The following is a 14,843-nucleotide window of genomic DNA, read 5'->3' on the forward strand; positions in this document are numbered from 1 at the left end:
AAGGGACATAACTAAGTTAGTGCCCTGAGAATCAGTGCCTACTGTGTGTTGCTGAAATTTAAGAGGCAGCTGTCAATTCCTAGAAAGCCAGAAATTACAAGTCCCTTTACAGCCCACCATGAGGGCTCTAATGAATGGAGTTCCCTTGAACCGTGTAAGTCGCTTTTGGATCCCGGCCGGCGCATTCCTGACGTTGGTCTCTGTTGGGTGTTTACATTCACTGTGCCATTAGGTGGTGGCTTTACATGCCCGATATACATATTTGTGAGTATGTTTTAGCTTTTCATACCATTAATAAACCCCCAAGGATAATGCACTAGGCTGGTACGGCCTATTTCTTTTAATCTTTAGCCCCTCATGAGTGCCCAGACTTTTTTTTATAACACATCACATACCAAGAGATATAATACAGGTAGCCATCATCATATTGGATCATACTGTTACACCAGCCTAGCAGTAAGGATCTATGGAAATGGTGTTAGATCTGAATAATTTGGATCGATAGATTGGGTTATTCCATGTACAATAAATGTGAGTTTAGTGTTACTATTGTTATAATTCAGTATTATCTCCACCTGCCTTTAATCTTCATAAATCTGTCCCTGAGACACCGAGCTTCCTCCTGGATTCTTTCCTCCACACTCCTCTTCCCCATTCCAAAATTTCTCAGTGTTGTCAGGGAAAATCGACGCATTGTCTTCCATCTCTCTCCATTGCTCATGATGACCCCTAAAAGATTTGAAAGGTTTTATACATATTGCTCTTAAAAATCCTTTAAATTTCAAACATTTTAAACAATGGCCTATTGACCCCCTCTATATTGCATGAATCCCACCAGGGACACTATCAGCATGGAGCTTGTGGATTTTCATTGTCTTTGCATGGGTCTCCTCTTATGATATGAAAACATAATAATAATTTAAGTGCAATGCTTCCAGTAAAGGTGACCTATTCTCCCTTTTGAGCTCACATTGACAAACATAGCAAGAAGATTTAGCTCCTGTGTTTGGAGATTCTTTGTGGAAATGTCACATGGCTAAGATCCAGAATGGTTTGGATTAACTGTCTCCCTCAAGAATTGGTCTGTATGTATGAGTGTAAGAGACATTAGACCATGAGTCCCTTTGGAAACAGGGACTTATGATAATAGCTCTATGTGATGATAATGTTGTCTGCTGAACCTGGAACTGAGTGGACAGAATGGGAATATTGTACAAAACATAGAATTTACAAGTCACCTTTGAAAGTGTTCTGATTTATATCTCATGTTTGTGCTAGGTAATCATAGAGTTTATTACATTTAACAAAATAAAACAATCAAATTAACATCCCAGTTTACAGAAAACAGCCCCAAGAATAGAAAGCAGGGTTAGTTGCCAGGCAGGCTATTGTAAAACTTCCAGCAGTATAAACTGTACTTAGTGATGAAAATGATCAGATTTAAAGCTAATTTCTGTACAAGGGTTTCATCGGATTTACATAAGTTAACTAAATAAAACGTTCTATTTTACAGCACAATTGACAGAAAAAAGAAACAAAAGAAAGTTAGTTGGCAGGTAGGAGATTGTATAGTAAGGTCATCAGGGGCATATTTACCACAAGGCATTTGCCTAGGGCAGCATTTTTCAGGGGGGCATACCCCCCCGGAAGAAGGGACGGAAGAAGGGACACACGCAGCATAGGGACCAGGTGGGATCTGAGAAAGGCTACAGGCTGCTTTATTGTTCCCAGGGATGTCCAGAGCTGAAGAGGTGAGTGACTTCTCCCTCTCGCCGGGGTGGGCAGTGTATGGGGGGTGGTGATAGAGGAAGGCTCTCTTGGGTTGGAGTGGGGGGGACCGGGATGTTGTTGGTCAATGTCAGGCTCTCTTCATGGGGGAGGGGTGTGTTGGTCGGTGTCAAGGTCTCTCCATGGGTGAGGGGGGAGCACGAAACTTAAATATACCACTGAAGGTCATAAACAGTATTTACCAGAGTCTGGACAAACTGTAATTGCAGCCTTGTCACAAATGACATGTGCTAAATCCTTTCTAATAACAAAATACAAATATACAAGTCTAGGTTTTGACCTAAGATCAAACTACCAGAGACAAACAATATACAGTTTCCATAATTCCTGCTATGAGGAAAATAAAATAACAATCAGCTCGATGCCCAATAACCCTGTATTTTAAGGAACAGAAGGCTAATAAAATACAATAAATATCCTTAACAAAAAAAGCATATGCTATTTGATCCTATCAAATCATTATTTGTTTCTGTACTATAATAATTTGGTTGACAGATTGCAAAACCTCGTCTGAGAGAAATGTAGATGTATTTAGAAAAATCGGAACTAAGGGTTGCGTCTGCTGAAAATCATTGAACATTTCAATATACTTTCAACACACCTCTTAGGTCCTTTGATTGGTTATGTTCTGTAATTCTGTAAACTCCCTTTTCAGAGACAATAACAGATGGCTGTTTTTGCAGCTCAGAGATCTCGCTTACCATTGAAATTATAAGGGAACAAAATAAGTTATTCATGATGAATCTAATACATTTTATTGAGCATACTTTGTAGTGGATTGGAATTGAACTTTAAGTGCTTTTCATTTTTAATCCAGTTTATTTTACTGTTGCTAATTTTCTGTTTTGTAATATGTTTTCTGTAAAACAGCTATTTATAGGTTTGCCTTATAAAGAGTGAAAACAACCATCTCCTAGGAAACTCCTCAAAGCGAAGTTCCACCCAAAAATGGAAGCTCCGCTTGTTTACCTCCTCCCCCCTCCACTGCCATATTTAGCACTTTTTTGGAGGGGAGCAGATACCTGGTTTTGGCCTTCCTCCTTCCTCCCACAGTCTTCTCGGACACTTCACGGGTCCTAGAAGACTGCCGGACCAATCAGAATACAGAGCATGACTCGCGCATGCGCAGTGGGCATCCAGCTATGAAGCCACAAGCTGTGACAGCCTGGTGCCCACAGTTGAGATGTCGGTGCCAGGGAGAGGAGAGGGAGAAAAGGGATGGAGAAGGTGAGCACATCGCTTGACCCTGGGACAGGTGAGTGTGTGTTTACTAAAAGTACACAGCTACAGTTTTTGTAGCTGCTGACTTTTAATAAACACAAAAATGACTGGAACTCCGCTTTAAACTTGCTGAAAAATTTCCTACAAGTACCTTGTATGAGATACACTTTTGAAGTGAGGGTGTTTTTGTGAGGACCATTTTTGGGTCCTAGGCTTTTCAAACCTGATAATGTTGAGGATGCTGGCTATCTGATGCATAATTAGTTGTTGTGTAGTGAGGTGTGCCTAAAACAAACAGTTACGAGAACAAGTGATTTCTTAACAGCTATCATTAGTTATGAAAGTAGTATACAACCAATGCCAACAATAATCTATTTTGGGATGAACTGGATTCACCATGACTTGTCCTGGCTAGTAGATCAGCACCAGTCAATGGGAATTCAGCCCCAAGCCAGTTTATTATGTTGTGTTTATTCTGGATCTGATCCCAAGACTCTACCTAAGCCCTGAAGAAGGGGAAAGTTACATATCCACAAACATGTTATCTATAACTACATTCCTAATAAAGACTTTTAGCAAATTAATTAATTGCGCAACTGTTTGTAACAGGCACGCCTAAGTACACAACCACTATTGATCCCACGTTTTAATTCATAATTTATGAACTGTGCGTATATTTGACTCTTTAGGTTCCTGCATAATCAAGAACAGGGAGATGACTCTCTGCCTTTCATTTTCAGGGAGATATTTGTTTTATAATTGGTCACAGTAAATCTTATAGGGCCCACAAGCATCAGGCCCTTTTCACATGGGGTGGAATCCACTAGTTCAGCAAGGAATCTGTCTGCTGATCCCCCGCTGAGCAGAGCGGAGTGGAGCAGGCAAGTAACAGGTCCATGTCCACACCACTTATGAAGAAGAAGACAGACACAGCCTACTCTGCTGTACGGGCAGTTGGGTGCAAATGGACCGGAAGTCCATTTACACCTGACTACCCTCCGATCCACCCAGATGGAGGGAAATAGATGTCCTTCCATTTTTTTTTAGTGGATCAGATTGTAGGTAGCTGGGTGTAAAAACAGAAGTCTGTTTACATTTGCAGCTCCATAGAGGGGAATGGAGGGTCTGATCAGGTCCACCAGAAAAAGGGGACCTTAGTGTTTTGGTGTCTAATCCATGATGCTTCCATGATGAATGTTTAGGATTGAATAGCGTGCACCTTTAATAGCATTGATACCACATCTGCATTACAATAAATACAGGTAGTCTCTAATGAATACATATGAAACAAAATTAAGGATAATTATTTTGTTTTTAGAATCTTACCGAAATCCTTAAAGAATAATTCTATTAGATCCATTTCCCCTCTTTCACTGAACACATCACTGCGATCAACCAGAGCCTCCTTCACAGCATCATAGCCAATTAGCATGACTGCTCGATTGTTGGCCAGGTAGACTGTATAAACAGGTCCATACTTTTCACCAAGCTGTTGATAGAGATTTGAGGTTTTTTATCAGAATTCTTCAGGTTCAAGAAGAGGTAGGACAGGAAGAAGTTGACCTAATGTGCTTCTGTCTACCAACTATCTTGATGTGTTTGGCTGGTCACAGGCAAGAATATATTTTACAAGAGCAAGACATGGCTTTTCTAACATTTGGTCCCACATTCAGCTTATTGAGAGTACTGACAATGGGGCCTCTTTCTCACTCAGAACAGTCAGCAGACAGCACAGGGCTTCTACTGTATCCCTACTGCAGGGTGAACATTGAGAAGACAGGGTGGGGTGTCTGACTGTCCTGGGACATGATCAAAAAGACCTAGATGTTCAGAAGCAGATACTGCAGGCAATGGAAGTAAAAACAATGATGTGGGGAAAAACAGTGACATTAGGGCTGGTTTATTGAAATATCACGACTGACATTTCTATACAGTTCTATTAACCGCAGCGGTGTTATGATGCGGGATTTTGCACTGCATGTCACAAGCACACAAATTATTTCCCAGCACACTTACCAGCCAGCCTGCAAAACAATCAAACTGATCCTGAAAAAGAAGCCACTTTAAAACAGAAGGTTTTATGTGCACATATTTGCAAGCTGCAGTGCCCAAGTCAAGGCTCCTCTGCATACTGCAGTCTTAATTCTATATTTGTTTGAGTCTCCTTAGTAGGAGCACATATAGCAATGGATAGATTAAAGGTAGGTGTGCCTGGAGGGAGCCCACCCCTCCTTAAAGACACAGTGGGTGCATGTGACACCCAGCAAGAGCACAATGGCAGCTGACTGCAAAGGCTAGTTATGGGTTGGGGTGGTTGCCACTTTTTTGTACAGTGTTTTGCATTGCAACCCGCTGCACTAAAAAAGGACTGAGTTGACACAAAAGAAAACAAGACATTTTAGCTATGTCTATGCATTAGGGGTGCACTTGAAATGACTGCCTACATAGCCTCAAAGCATCTGTTGTGAACAAGTCCATATTCCCTGGCTGACTGATCCCTGCTCTGATTTGCCAGCAGTGTGAATAGCATATATCCCAATTGCTGATCGATTGTTTTTTGCTTTTATTAGAAAGTCAGGGAAGGACAGTAATCCAAGAAAACAAGCGGTTGATTTACTAAAACTGGAGAGTGCAAACTTTTGTGCAGTTCTGACAGAAACCAATCAGCTTCCAGGTTTTATTGCCAAAGGTTAATTGAACAAGCGGAAGTTAGAAGCTGATTGGCTACCATGCACAACTGCAGCAGAGTTTGCTCTCTCCAGTTTTAATAAATCAACCCCAAATTCCAAGGCACTTACGATTTACCACTCTTCTTTATTTTGGTAGAAATTCCAAAGACTAAAAATAATTACGACACATCCAGCCAATGAACATTTTTCATGCAAAGTGCACACATTTTTAAGGCATTTGGATCTCTTATGGATTATTTTAAAGGGGGAATTCCCTGGCTGGTATTTAAAACATGGCACCTTAACAATAAACTGACAATACATAAGCACCATACTAGCAAATGTGGTAACTGGTTGCTATGGGTAAGCTGTCAAACTTTCATATCTTCCCAACCCTTCCATGTCCGCCAAAAGCAGAGGGCTTCTTTTGTAGTGGCAAGTCTATGGCTGTTCTCAATGTCCCTTGTGAGACCAGGTGGAGGAAAGAGCTGTGTTGCAGCTTGGTTATTGCTAGAGCACTGAAAGAAATGAATTTTTTTTATGGTTTGGGAGTACTTTCTTCTTTTTCTGCCTATTTCACCATCATTTTTGTAAAAATGTGACTCATAGACTGGAATATGTAGCAGCTTAGATTGCAATTTTTGACATTATGAGAGATTTCTTCCTAGAATACAAGAAGAGAGCATTGTTTTAGAATAATCAGAATGATTATTTTTACCTTCACCAGAGACTTTGGCAATTCAGTGGTACTAATCTGCAGAATATTCCCCAGAAGTGGCAAAGGAGTGGGTCCTGGTGGCAAGTCCTTCTTCTTTACATTCATCCACCATTTAATGAGGTAAATCAGTAGAGTCACCCCAGAAGCGAGGAGAAGTGTTGCTGCCACATTCACCGCCATCCTGACAATTCTCTCTGTGTATTGTCTCTAAACCACGAACTGCTGTATTTATTTGTGAGATGAAATTTGACAATATTCCAACTATCATTTGATGACTGAGGTAGGGTGTGTTGGAGTTTGGTCTAGTTAAAAGCATATTGCATAACAGATTATAAAGATTTCCTAATCTTTACTTACCCTGCTGGTTTTTAAATGTCATGCGAATGTGATATCTATGAAATAAACTTTTCGTGTTATATTATTCAGGAGTAAACCAGCATAAAATGGATGGGGTTTTAATCAACTATTTTGTATTTATCATAACTATTGTGTATCTGGAGCCCTGAGTTATACTTCATCCAAAGCCTTCTCAAGAGTTCATTGACCAAACATAGATAATATTACTCAGAAAAGCTCAAAATGAACTAAAGTCCTGTGTGACAGTCTACAAATACAGAGATTGATAAAGGTACAACATTTTGGCATCTTAGAATTCTTGCACTTGGAGTTAGCCTTGGCATCTCCAGTGAAAAACTTACATCACACCCAAAGCATGTTGTATTTATCCTTAAATATTCTGGTTAGAGATGAGCGAATCGAACCAGGCGAAGTGGAATTCGTTTCGAATTTCAGGAAAAATTTGATTCGTGCCGAATCCGAATATTAGCCAACTTCGGATGCACGAATCGATTTTTCCCCGATCGTCCGATTTTCATCCCTTCTACAGCCGGCAAAAAGTGTCCCTGCAGAGCTCCGCTATTTCTGACAGTTCTCTGACAGTTCCTTCACATTTACAGCGGTTGAAACATTGTATCTATTTGTTTCCATTTAGGATACAGATGTTTTTATTCGGAAACAAATAGATACAATGTTTCAACCGCTGTAAATGTGAAGGAACTGTCAGAGAACTGTCAGAAATAGCGGAGCTCTGCAGATACACTTTTTGCCGGCTTGGAATTCTTCTTATTTTCATCCTACTTCTTCTTCTTCTTCTTCATCCTCATCCTCATCCTCAGAAGAAGAAGAAGAAGAGGATGAGGATGAGGATGAAGAAGAAGAAGAAGAAGAAGAAGAAGTAGGATGAAAATAAGAAGAATTCCAAGCCGGCAAAAAGTGTTTCTGCAGAGCTCCGCTATTTCTGACAGTTCTCTGACAGTTCATTCACATTTACAGCGGTTGAAACATTGTATCTATTTGTTTCCGAATAAAAACATCTGTACCTCTTCTTCTTCTTCTTCTGAGGATGAGGATGAGGATGAAGAAGAAGTAGGATGAAAATAAGAATTCCAAGCCGGCAAAAAGTGTTTCTGCAGAGCTCCGCTATTTCTGACAGTTCTCTGACAGTTCATTCACATTTACAGCGGTTGAAACATTGCATCTATTTGTTTCCATAAATGGAAACAAATAGATACAATGTTTCAACCGCTGTAAATGTGAATGAACTGTCAGAGAACCGTCAGAAATAGCGGAATTTCTGACAGTTCTCTGACAGTTCATTCACATTTACAGCGGTTGAAACATTGTATCTATTTGTTTCCATAAATGGAAACAAATAGATACAATGTTTCAACCGCTGTAAATGTGAATGAACTGTCAGAGAACTGTCAGAAATAGCGGAGCTCTGCAGATATACTTTTTGCCGGCTTGGAATTCTTCTTATTTTCATCCTACTTCTTCTTCTTCTTCTTCATCCTCATCCTCATCCTCTTCTTCTTCTTCTGAGGATGAGGATGAAGAAGAAGAAGAAGAAGTAGGATGAAAATAAGAAGAATTCCAAGCCGGCAAATGTGTTTCTGCAGAGCTCTGCTATTTCTGACAGTTCTCTGACAGTTCATTCACATTTACAGCGGTTGAAACATTGTATCTATTTGTTTCCATAAATGGAAACAAATAGATACAATGTTTCAACCGCTGTAAATGTGAATGAACTGTCAGAGAACTGTCAGAAATAGCGGAGCTCTGCAGATACACTTTTTGCCGGCTTGGAATTCTCCTTCTTCTCATCCTTCTTCTTCTTCTCATCCTTCTTCTTCTTCTCATCCTTCTCCTTCTTCTAATCCTTCTTCTTCTTCTTCTCATCCTTCTTCTTCTTTTCATCCTTCTCCTTCTTCTCATCCTTCTTCTTCTTCTCATCCTTCTTCTTCTCATCCTTCTCCTTCTTCTCATCCTTCTTCTCAGCCTTCTTCTTCTTCTCATCCTTCTCCTTCTTCTCATCCTTCTTCTCATCCTTCTCCTTCTTCTTATCCTTCTTCTCATCCTTCTCCTTCTTCTCATCCTTCTCCTTCTTCTCATCCTTCTCCTTCTCCTTCTTCTCATCCTTCTCCTTCTTCTCATCCTTCTCCTTCTTCTCATCCTTCTCCTTCTTCTCATCCTTCTCCTTCTTCTCATCCTTCTCCTTCTCCTTCTCCTTCTTCTCATCCTCCTTCTTCTCATCCTTCTCCTTCTCCTTCTTCTCATCCTTCTCCTTCTCCTTCTTCTTCTCCTTCTCCTTTTCCTTCTCCTTCTTCTCATCCTTCTCCTTCTTCTCATCCTTCTCCTTCTCCTTCTTCTCATCCTTCTCCTTCTCCTTCTTCTCATCCTTCTCCTTCTCCTTCTTCTTCTCCTTCTCCTTCTCCTTCTCCTTCTTCTCATCCTTCTCCTTCTTCTCATCCTTCTCCTTCTTCTCATCCTTCTCCTTCTCCTTCTTCTCATCCTTCTCCTTCTTCTCATCCTTCTCCTTCTCCTTCTTCTCATCCTTCTCCTTCTTCTCATCCTTCTCCTTCTCCTTCTCCTACTTCTTCTCCTTCTCCTTCTTCTCATCCTTCTCCTTCTTCTCATCCTTCTCCTTCTTCTCACCCTTCTCCTTCTTCTCATCCTTCTCCTTCTTCTCATCCTTCTCCTTCTCCTTCTTCTCATCCTTCTCCTTCTTCTCATCCTTCTCCTTCTCCTTCTTCTTCTCCTTCTCCTTCTTCTTCTCCTTCTCCTTCTCCTTCTCCTTCTTCTCATCCTTCTCCTTCTTCTCATCCTTCTCCTTCTTCTCATCCTTCTCCTTCTTCTCATCCTTCTCCTTCTCCTTCTTCTCATCCTTCTCCTTCTCCTTCTTCTTCTCCTTCTCCTTCTCCTTCTCCTTCTTCTCATCCTTCTCCTTCTTCTCATCCTTCTCCTTCTTCTCATCCTTCTCCTTCTCCTTCTTCTCATCCTTCTCCTTCTCATCCTTCTCCTTCTCCTTCTTCTCATCCTTCTCCTTTTCCTTCTCCTTCTTCTTCTCCTTCTCCTTCTCCTTCCTCATCTCCAAGGGCATTTAAATTAAAGGTACAGTGTTCTGCACTAATATAAAGGCTCTCTGAAGCCTAGAAACCCTTTTTATAAGTTAAATTCGCAGCGAATAAATTCGCATCGAATCGAATTTATTCCACAAATTCGGCGAATCAGCCGAATCGAATTTTTGAATAATTCGCTCATCTCTAATTCTGGTACAATAAAAAGGAACAATTGTAATATTTATTGCAAAGGAAATTCTTAAAATAATTTAAAAATACTATTTGTCAGCCTTAACTTACCTGCTCATAACACAGCTTCTACATCACCAAACTGACATCTCCATCGTTAGTTCCTGCTCCCAGCATCTGTTCATTTTTGTCTCATTTTTTCATTTCCTGCTCCCCATCAGCTTCCATCCCCCGCCCCTCGCCAAGGATTAGCCCTCATCATCCCGTCCATCACCAATTCCTGACCATATACCTCTTGATCTTGGTCTCTTTTCAGTGCCCTCCATCAGCTACCGCCTCCCATTGTCCTCTATTGTGCCCTCCTTCATCAGTTCCCATCCACCACACCTCTTCATCTTTGTCTCCATTTCTAGCTCTCTGCCCTACCCCACCATCAACTCTTGCTTTCTTCTTCGCAAAGCTCTGTAAACCCATATATATATAATATACTATTTTTAAGAAACCATATTCAATTCAAGTAAAGATGTCCACACATACTGCATGCCAGTGGAATTGCAGCAATGGATAATGAAGCAATGGCCATAAAGATTTGGTTCTCCTGGAATCATATTGAAAAGAAAGCAATCAAACAGGTTGGATATTTTTCAAACATTCAAACATTATAACTTGAATTATTTTTTCACTCAAACATTTTGTATTGTAACACTGTATTGACTGTATTATATTCTCCCCAAAAAATATGTTAAAAACAATTGTGTTGTTGCAGGAAGAATTGTGATGCCATAGAAGGGCAGTAGGATGTCACAGTCAATATATGATTTCATAGTAGGCACTGTGATGTCATAATTAGTATGTGATGTCATGGTTAAAATTAATGTAATGTATCTTATTGAGAAGCACATGGGTTCAGTGTCTTTCCCAGGAGCGGATTGCACCAGCCAGGCTGGAGGCAGGCTGCCCCGCTCAGCACTTGCTGCCATGTGGCCTCAGGCAGGTCTACCTGAAGGCCTGAAGTTAGAGAGAGTGACCTTAGTTCTTCAGTAAGCTGACTGAGGGGAGTTGTCCGCCAAAACTCTGTCTGGTATCACTGGAGGGTTTCGCTTGGAAGATTGGAAAAAGACAACAATTCTGTCCTTGGGGCTTGTGAATACTGACATTGAGGAATTTGGGGACACTGTGTGCTTGCTACCTCCTCTGGTGTTTGATAGTCAGCATGGGTCTGGAAAAAGGAAACACTGGCTAGTGTTCTGAGGAGCTTGTCCAAGTGTTGCTACTGCAAAGGGACTTTGCTCAGCTACGTTACCTTTGGGCTGTCTCAGTCTGTCGTAACTGGCTTATATCTGAGAAGCTCAGCCCTGTAACTACTACTACTGCAAAAAGGGACTGTGTTGACTCCTAAACTACTTGTTGCTACAAAGTAAAGGAAAGTCTGCTATCTGCTTCAGCTAACACTTCAAAAGTGCTTAACTAAGAGATTAGCCCCAACCAGAAGCCAAGAAACAGAGGGTCTCAACTGAGGAGTCAGAGGTGCCCCAGCCAGAAACCAGGAGACAGTAGGTCTCAGTTCCAAGGGTCAGGTCAGCTCCTATCAGGGTGTCAGGACAACCCCAATCCATAGACCAGAGGTAGACCATGCAGCAGGGCTCTGAAGAGCCAAGTATCCAGAAGAACTGATCAACACAGTCAGAGGGACTGGTGAGAGAAGCAGCAGTGCTGGCAATCTGTGAGCCAGGTGGCTCAGTTTTTCATTTGTGCATATTTCTGGAAGAAACCCCCTGTGTAGACAACTGATAGGCACATGAACTTTCTGTTTATTGAATAAAAGTGAATTGTCATGCCCTATACAGCTTTGGACTGGAGCAACTCATTGTAAATGCAACTACTGCTTGAGTTTAATCACCCCAATCCCACAACCCTAACAATGGATCTAATCCTTTGCTCAGTTTTGGTCTGTTAAATATACCATTCAAAGCATTTGGTGATATTGTAACCAATAAGTGCAAAAATATACCATACTATGTTATGGAGAAAAGAAGCGGGATGGTGTTGCGTAGTCCTAGCCCATTTCATGTCCTGGGGTGACAATTCTGTTCTTCCATTCTTCCATTGGGATTGTACGGTGAATGAGAATTGTCAACCTAGGATTGGAAGTGTGCTAATTTCATGACCAGAAGGTTAAAATAAGGGGAACTATAGCCTGAAAATTGTAAAAAGTAATGCAGCAATTACATCTAAGGACTTGTAAACTGCAATATATTACATTTTTGTTCTTGGGTTTAGCTACACTTTAAAGGATAAGTTCACCTGTGGTAACATATTACATGTTACACCCATATTTATTGTGTAACATGTTACCAAAGATCACCTGTCTTTCCCCTTCGATTCCCCACTGTGACAGCAGGCAGGGATTTTTTTCCTGCACCCGCTGTCACAGTTTAAAAAGAGCATGGCCTTGTGGGGATCTGCCCTACCACCATACCATCATTCTAATCACTGCCATACCTCATGCTAAAGTCCTGATCACCGCCATACTCCATACCAGTGTCCTGATCACTGCCATACGTCATAACAGCTTCAAACATTTTAGAGTCTCAACTGATCAATTTTCAAATATATATCCCATAGTTTGTAGACTCTATAGTTTTCACACAGACTAAATAATATACACTGTTTTGGGTTATTTTTACCCCAAACATGTAGCAGAATACATTTTGTCATACATTTATGAAGAAAAAATATTTATTTGCAAAATTGTAAAATAAAAAACGAAACAGAAATTTGTTTCCCAAATTTTAGATATTTCTTCATTTATATAGCGAATAATAAAAAAAAAAACACAGTGGTGATCAAATACCAGTAAAAGAAAGCTCTATCTGTCTTAAAAAAATAATAAATATTTACTGTGGGTATGGTGTTGCATGAGTAAGTAATTGTCACTCAAAGTGTGATAGTGGTGAAGACTGAAAATTGGCCTGGCCTGGAAGGGGGTGAAAGGTGAACCTAGCCTTTAAGGAAGGTACAGTGCTTTGAAAAAGTATCCATACCCCTTGAAATGTTCCAGATTTTGTCATGTTACAACCAAAAACGTAAGTGTATTTTATCAGGATTTTATGTGATAGACAAACACAAAGTGGCAACATAATTGTGAAGTAGAAGGAAAATGATAAATAGTTTTCAAAATGTTTTACAAATAAATATGTGAAAAGTGTGGTGTCCATTTGTATTCAGCCCCCCAGAGTCAATACTTTGTAGAGCCAACTTTCACTGCAATTACAGCTGCAAGTCTTTTTGGAGATGTCTCTACCAGCTTTGCACATCTAGAGAGTGAAATATTTGCCTGTTATTCTTTGTACAACAGCTCAAGCTCTGTCAGATTGGATGGAGAGCGTCTGTGAACAGCAATTTTCACGTCTTGCCACAGATTCTCAATTGGATTTAGGTCTGGACTTTGACTTGGCCATTTCAACGCATGACTATGCTTTGATCTAAACCATTCTATTGTAGCTCTGGCTGTATGTTTAGGGTCGTTGTCCTGCTGGAAGGTGAACCTCCACTCCAGTTAAAAGTCTTTTGCAGACTCTGGCAGATTTTCTTCTAAGATTGCCTTGTATTTGGCTCCATCCATCTTCACATCAACTCTGACCAGCTTCCCTGTCCCTGCTGAAGAAATGTATCCCCACAACATGATGCTGCCACCACCATGTTTCATGGTGGGGATGGCGTGTTCAGGGTGATGTGCAGTGCTAGTTTTCTGTCACACATAGTATTTTGTTTTTACGCCAAAAAGTTCATTTTCTCATCCCTTTCTTCTATATGTTTCTTCCACTTGGCTTCTTGCAAACTGTAAACAGGACCACTTATGGTTTTATTTCAACAATGGCTTTCTTCTTGCCACTTTTCCATAAAGGCCAGATTTGTGGAATGCATGATAAATAGTTGACCTGTGGACAGATTCTCCCACCTGAGCTGTGGATCTCTCCAGCTCCTCTAAAGTTATCATGGGCCTCTTGGCTACTTTTCTGAATAATGCTCTCCTTGCCTGAACTGTCAATTTATGTGGACAGCCATGTCATGGTAGGTTTGCAGCTGTGCCATACTCTTTCCATTTTTGGATGATCGATGATGATGGATTGAACAGTGCTCCGTGAGATTTTCAAAGCTTGGGATATTTTTTTATAGCCTAACCCTGCTTTAAACTTCTCCACAACTTTATCCCTGACCTTTCTGGTTTGTTCCTTGGCCTTCATTATTATTATTATTATACAGGATTTATACAGTTTGGGCAGCGCTTTACAAAATGATCTTGTTGTTCACTAATGTTCTCTAACAAACCTCTGAGGGCTTCACAGAACATCTGTATTTATATTGAGATTAACTTATACACAGACGGACTCTATTTACTAATTAGGGGACTGAAGGCAATTGTTACCATTAGATTTTAGTTAGGGGTATCAAAGTAAAGGGGGCAGAATACAAATGCACAGTACACTTTTCAGATATTTATTTGCAAAAATTTTTGAAAACCATTTTTTCATTTTCCTTCCATTTCACAATTATTTGCCACTTTGTGTTGGTCTATCACATAAAATTCCAATAAAATACATTTACATTTTTGGTTGTAACATGACAAAATGTGGAAAATTTCAAGGGTGATGAATACTTTTTCAATGCACTGTATATTCCACAGGAATACATGATTTGTAGCTGTCTTTATGTACAGTTATTACTTAAAATTACACATAAAAGAAGACTAAATATTTATTATAATTTACTTGACATTTATGGCCGGTTCACATCAGAATGAGGAAAAGATGCGTTTTGTGTGTTTTTCCTGCACTGTGCTCACTGCCTTTTGCAATC

General features: G+C 40.3%; 1 protein-coding gene across 4 annotated transcripts in view; it reads right to left on the minus strand.

The window, feature by feature from the left end:
* Window positions 1-6,578, minus strand: part of LOC149445111 (cytochrome P450 2H2-like) — a 43,059-nt gene extending 36,481 nt beyond the window's left edge. For 2 of the 4 annotated variants that reach the window (XM_089654149.1, XM_089654150.1), the window contains exons 1-3: window positions 6,397-6,578; window positions 4,336-4,498; window positions 580-729 (exon numbers count right to left, since the gene is read on the minus strand). In XM_089654149.1, coding sequence (XP_089510275.1) covers window positions 580-729; window positions 4,336-4,498; window positions 6,397-6,576 — 493 coding nt within the window. In that variant the 5' untranslated portion in view covers window positions 6,577-6,578. The remainder of the gene's footprint in view (window positions 1-579; window positions 730-4,335; window positions 4,499-6,396) is intronic. The other 2 variants (XM_089654148.1, XM_089654147.1) reach the window with 2 other exon arrangements.
* Between the last annotated feature and the right edge of the window lie 8,265 nt (window positions 6,579-14,843).

The sequence above is a fragment of the Staurois parvus genome, unplaced genomic scaffold (genome assembly GCF_062004578.1).
Source record: "Staurois parvus isolate SC_StPar_1 unplaced genomic scaffold, SC_StPar_1.0 ptg000746l, whole genome shotgun sequence".
NCBI classification, from domain to species: Eukaryota; Metazoa; Chordata; class Amphibia; order Anura; family Ranidae; genus Staurois; species Staurois parvus.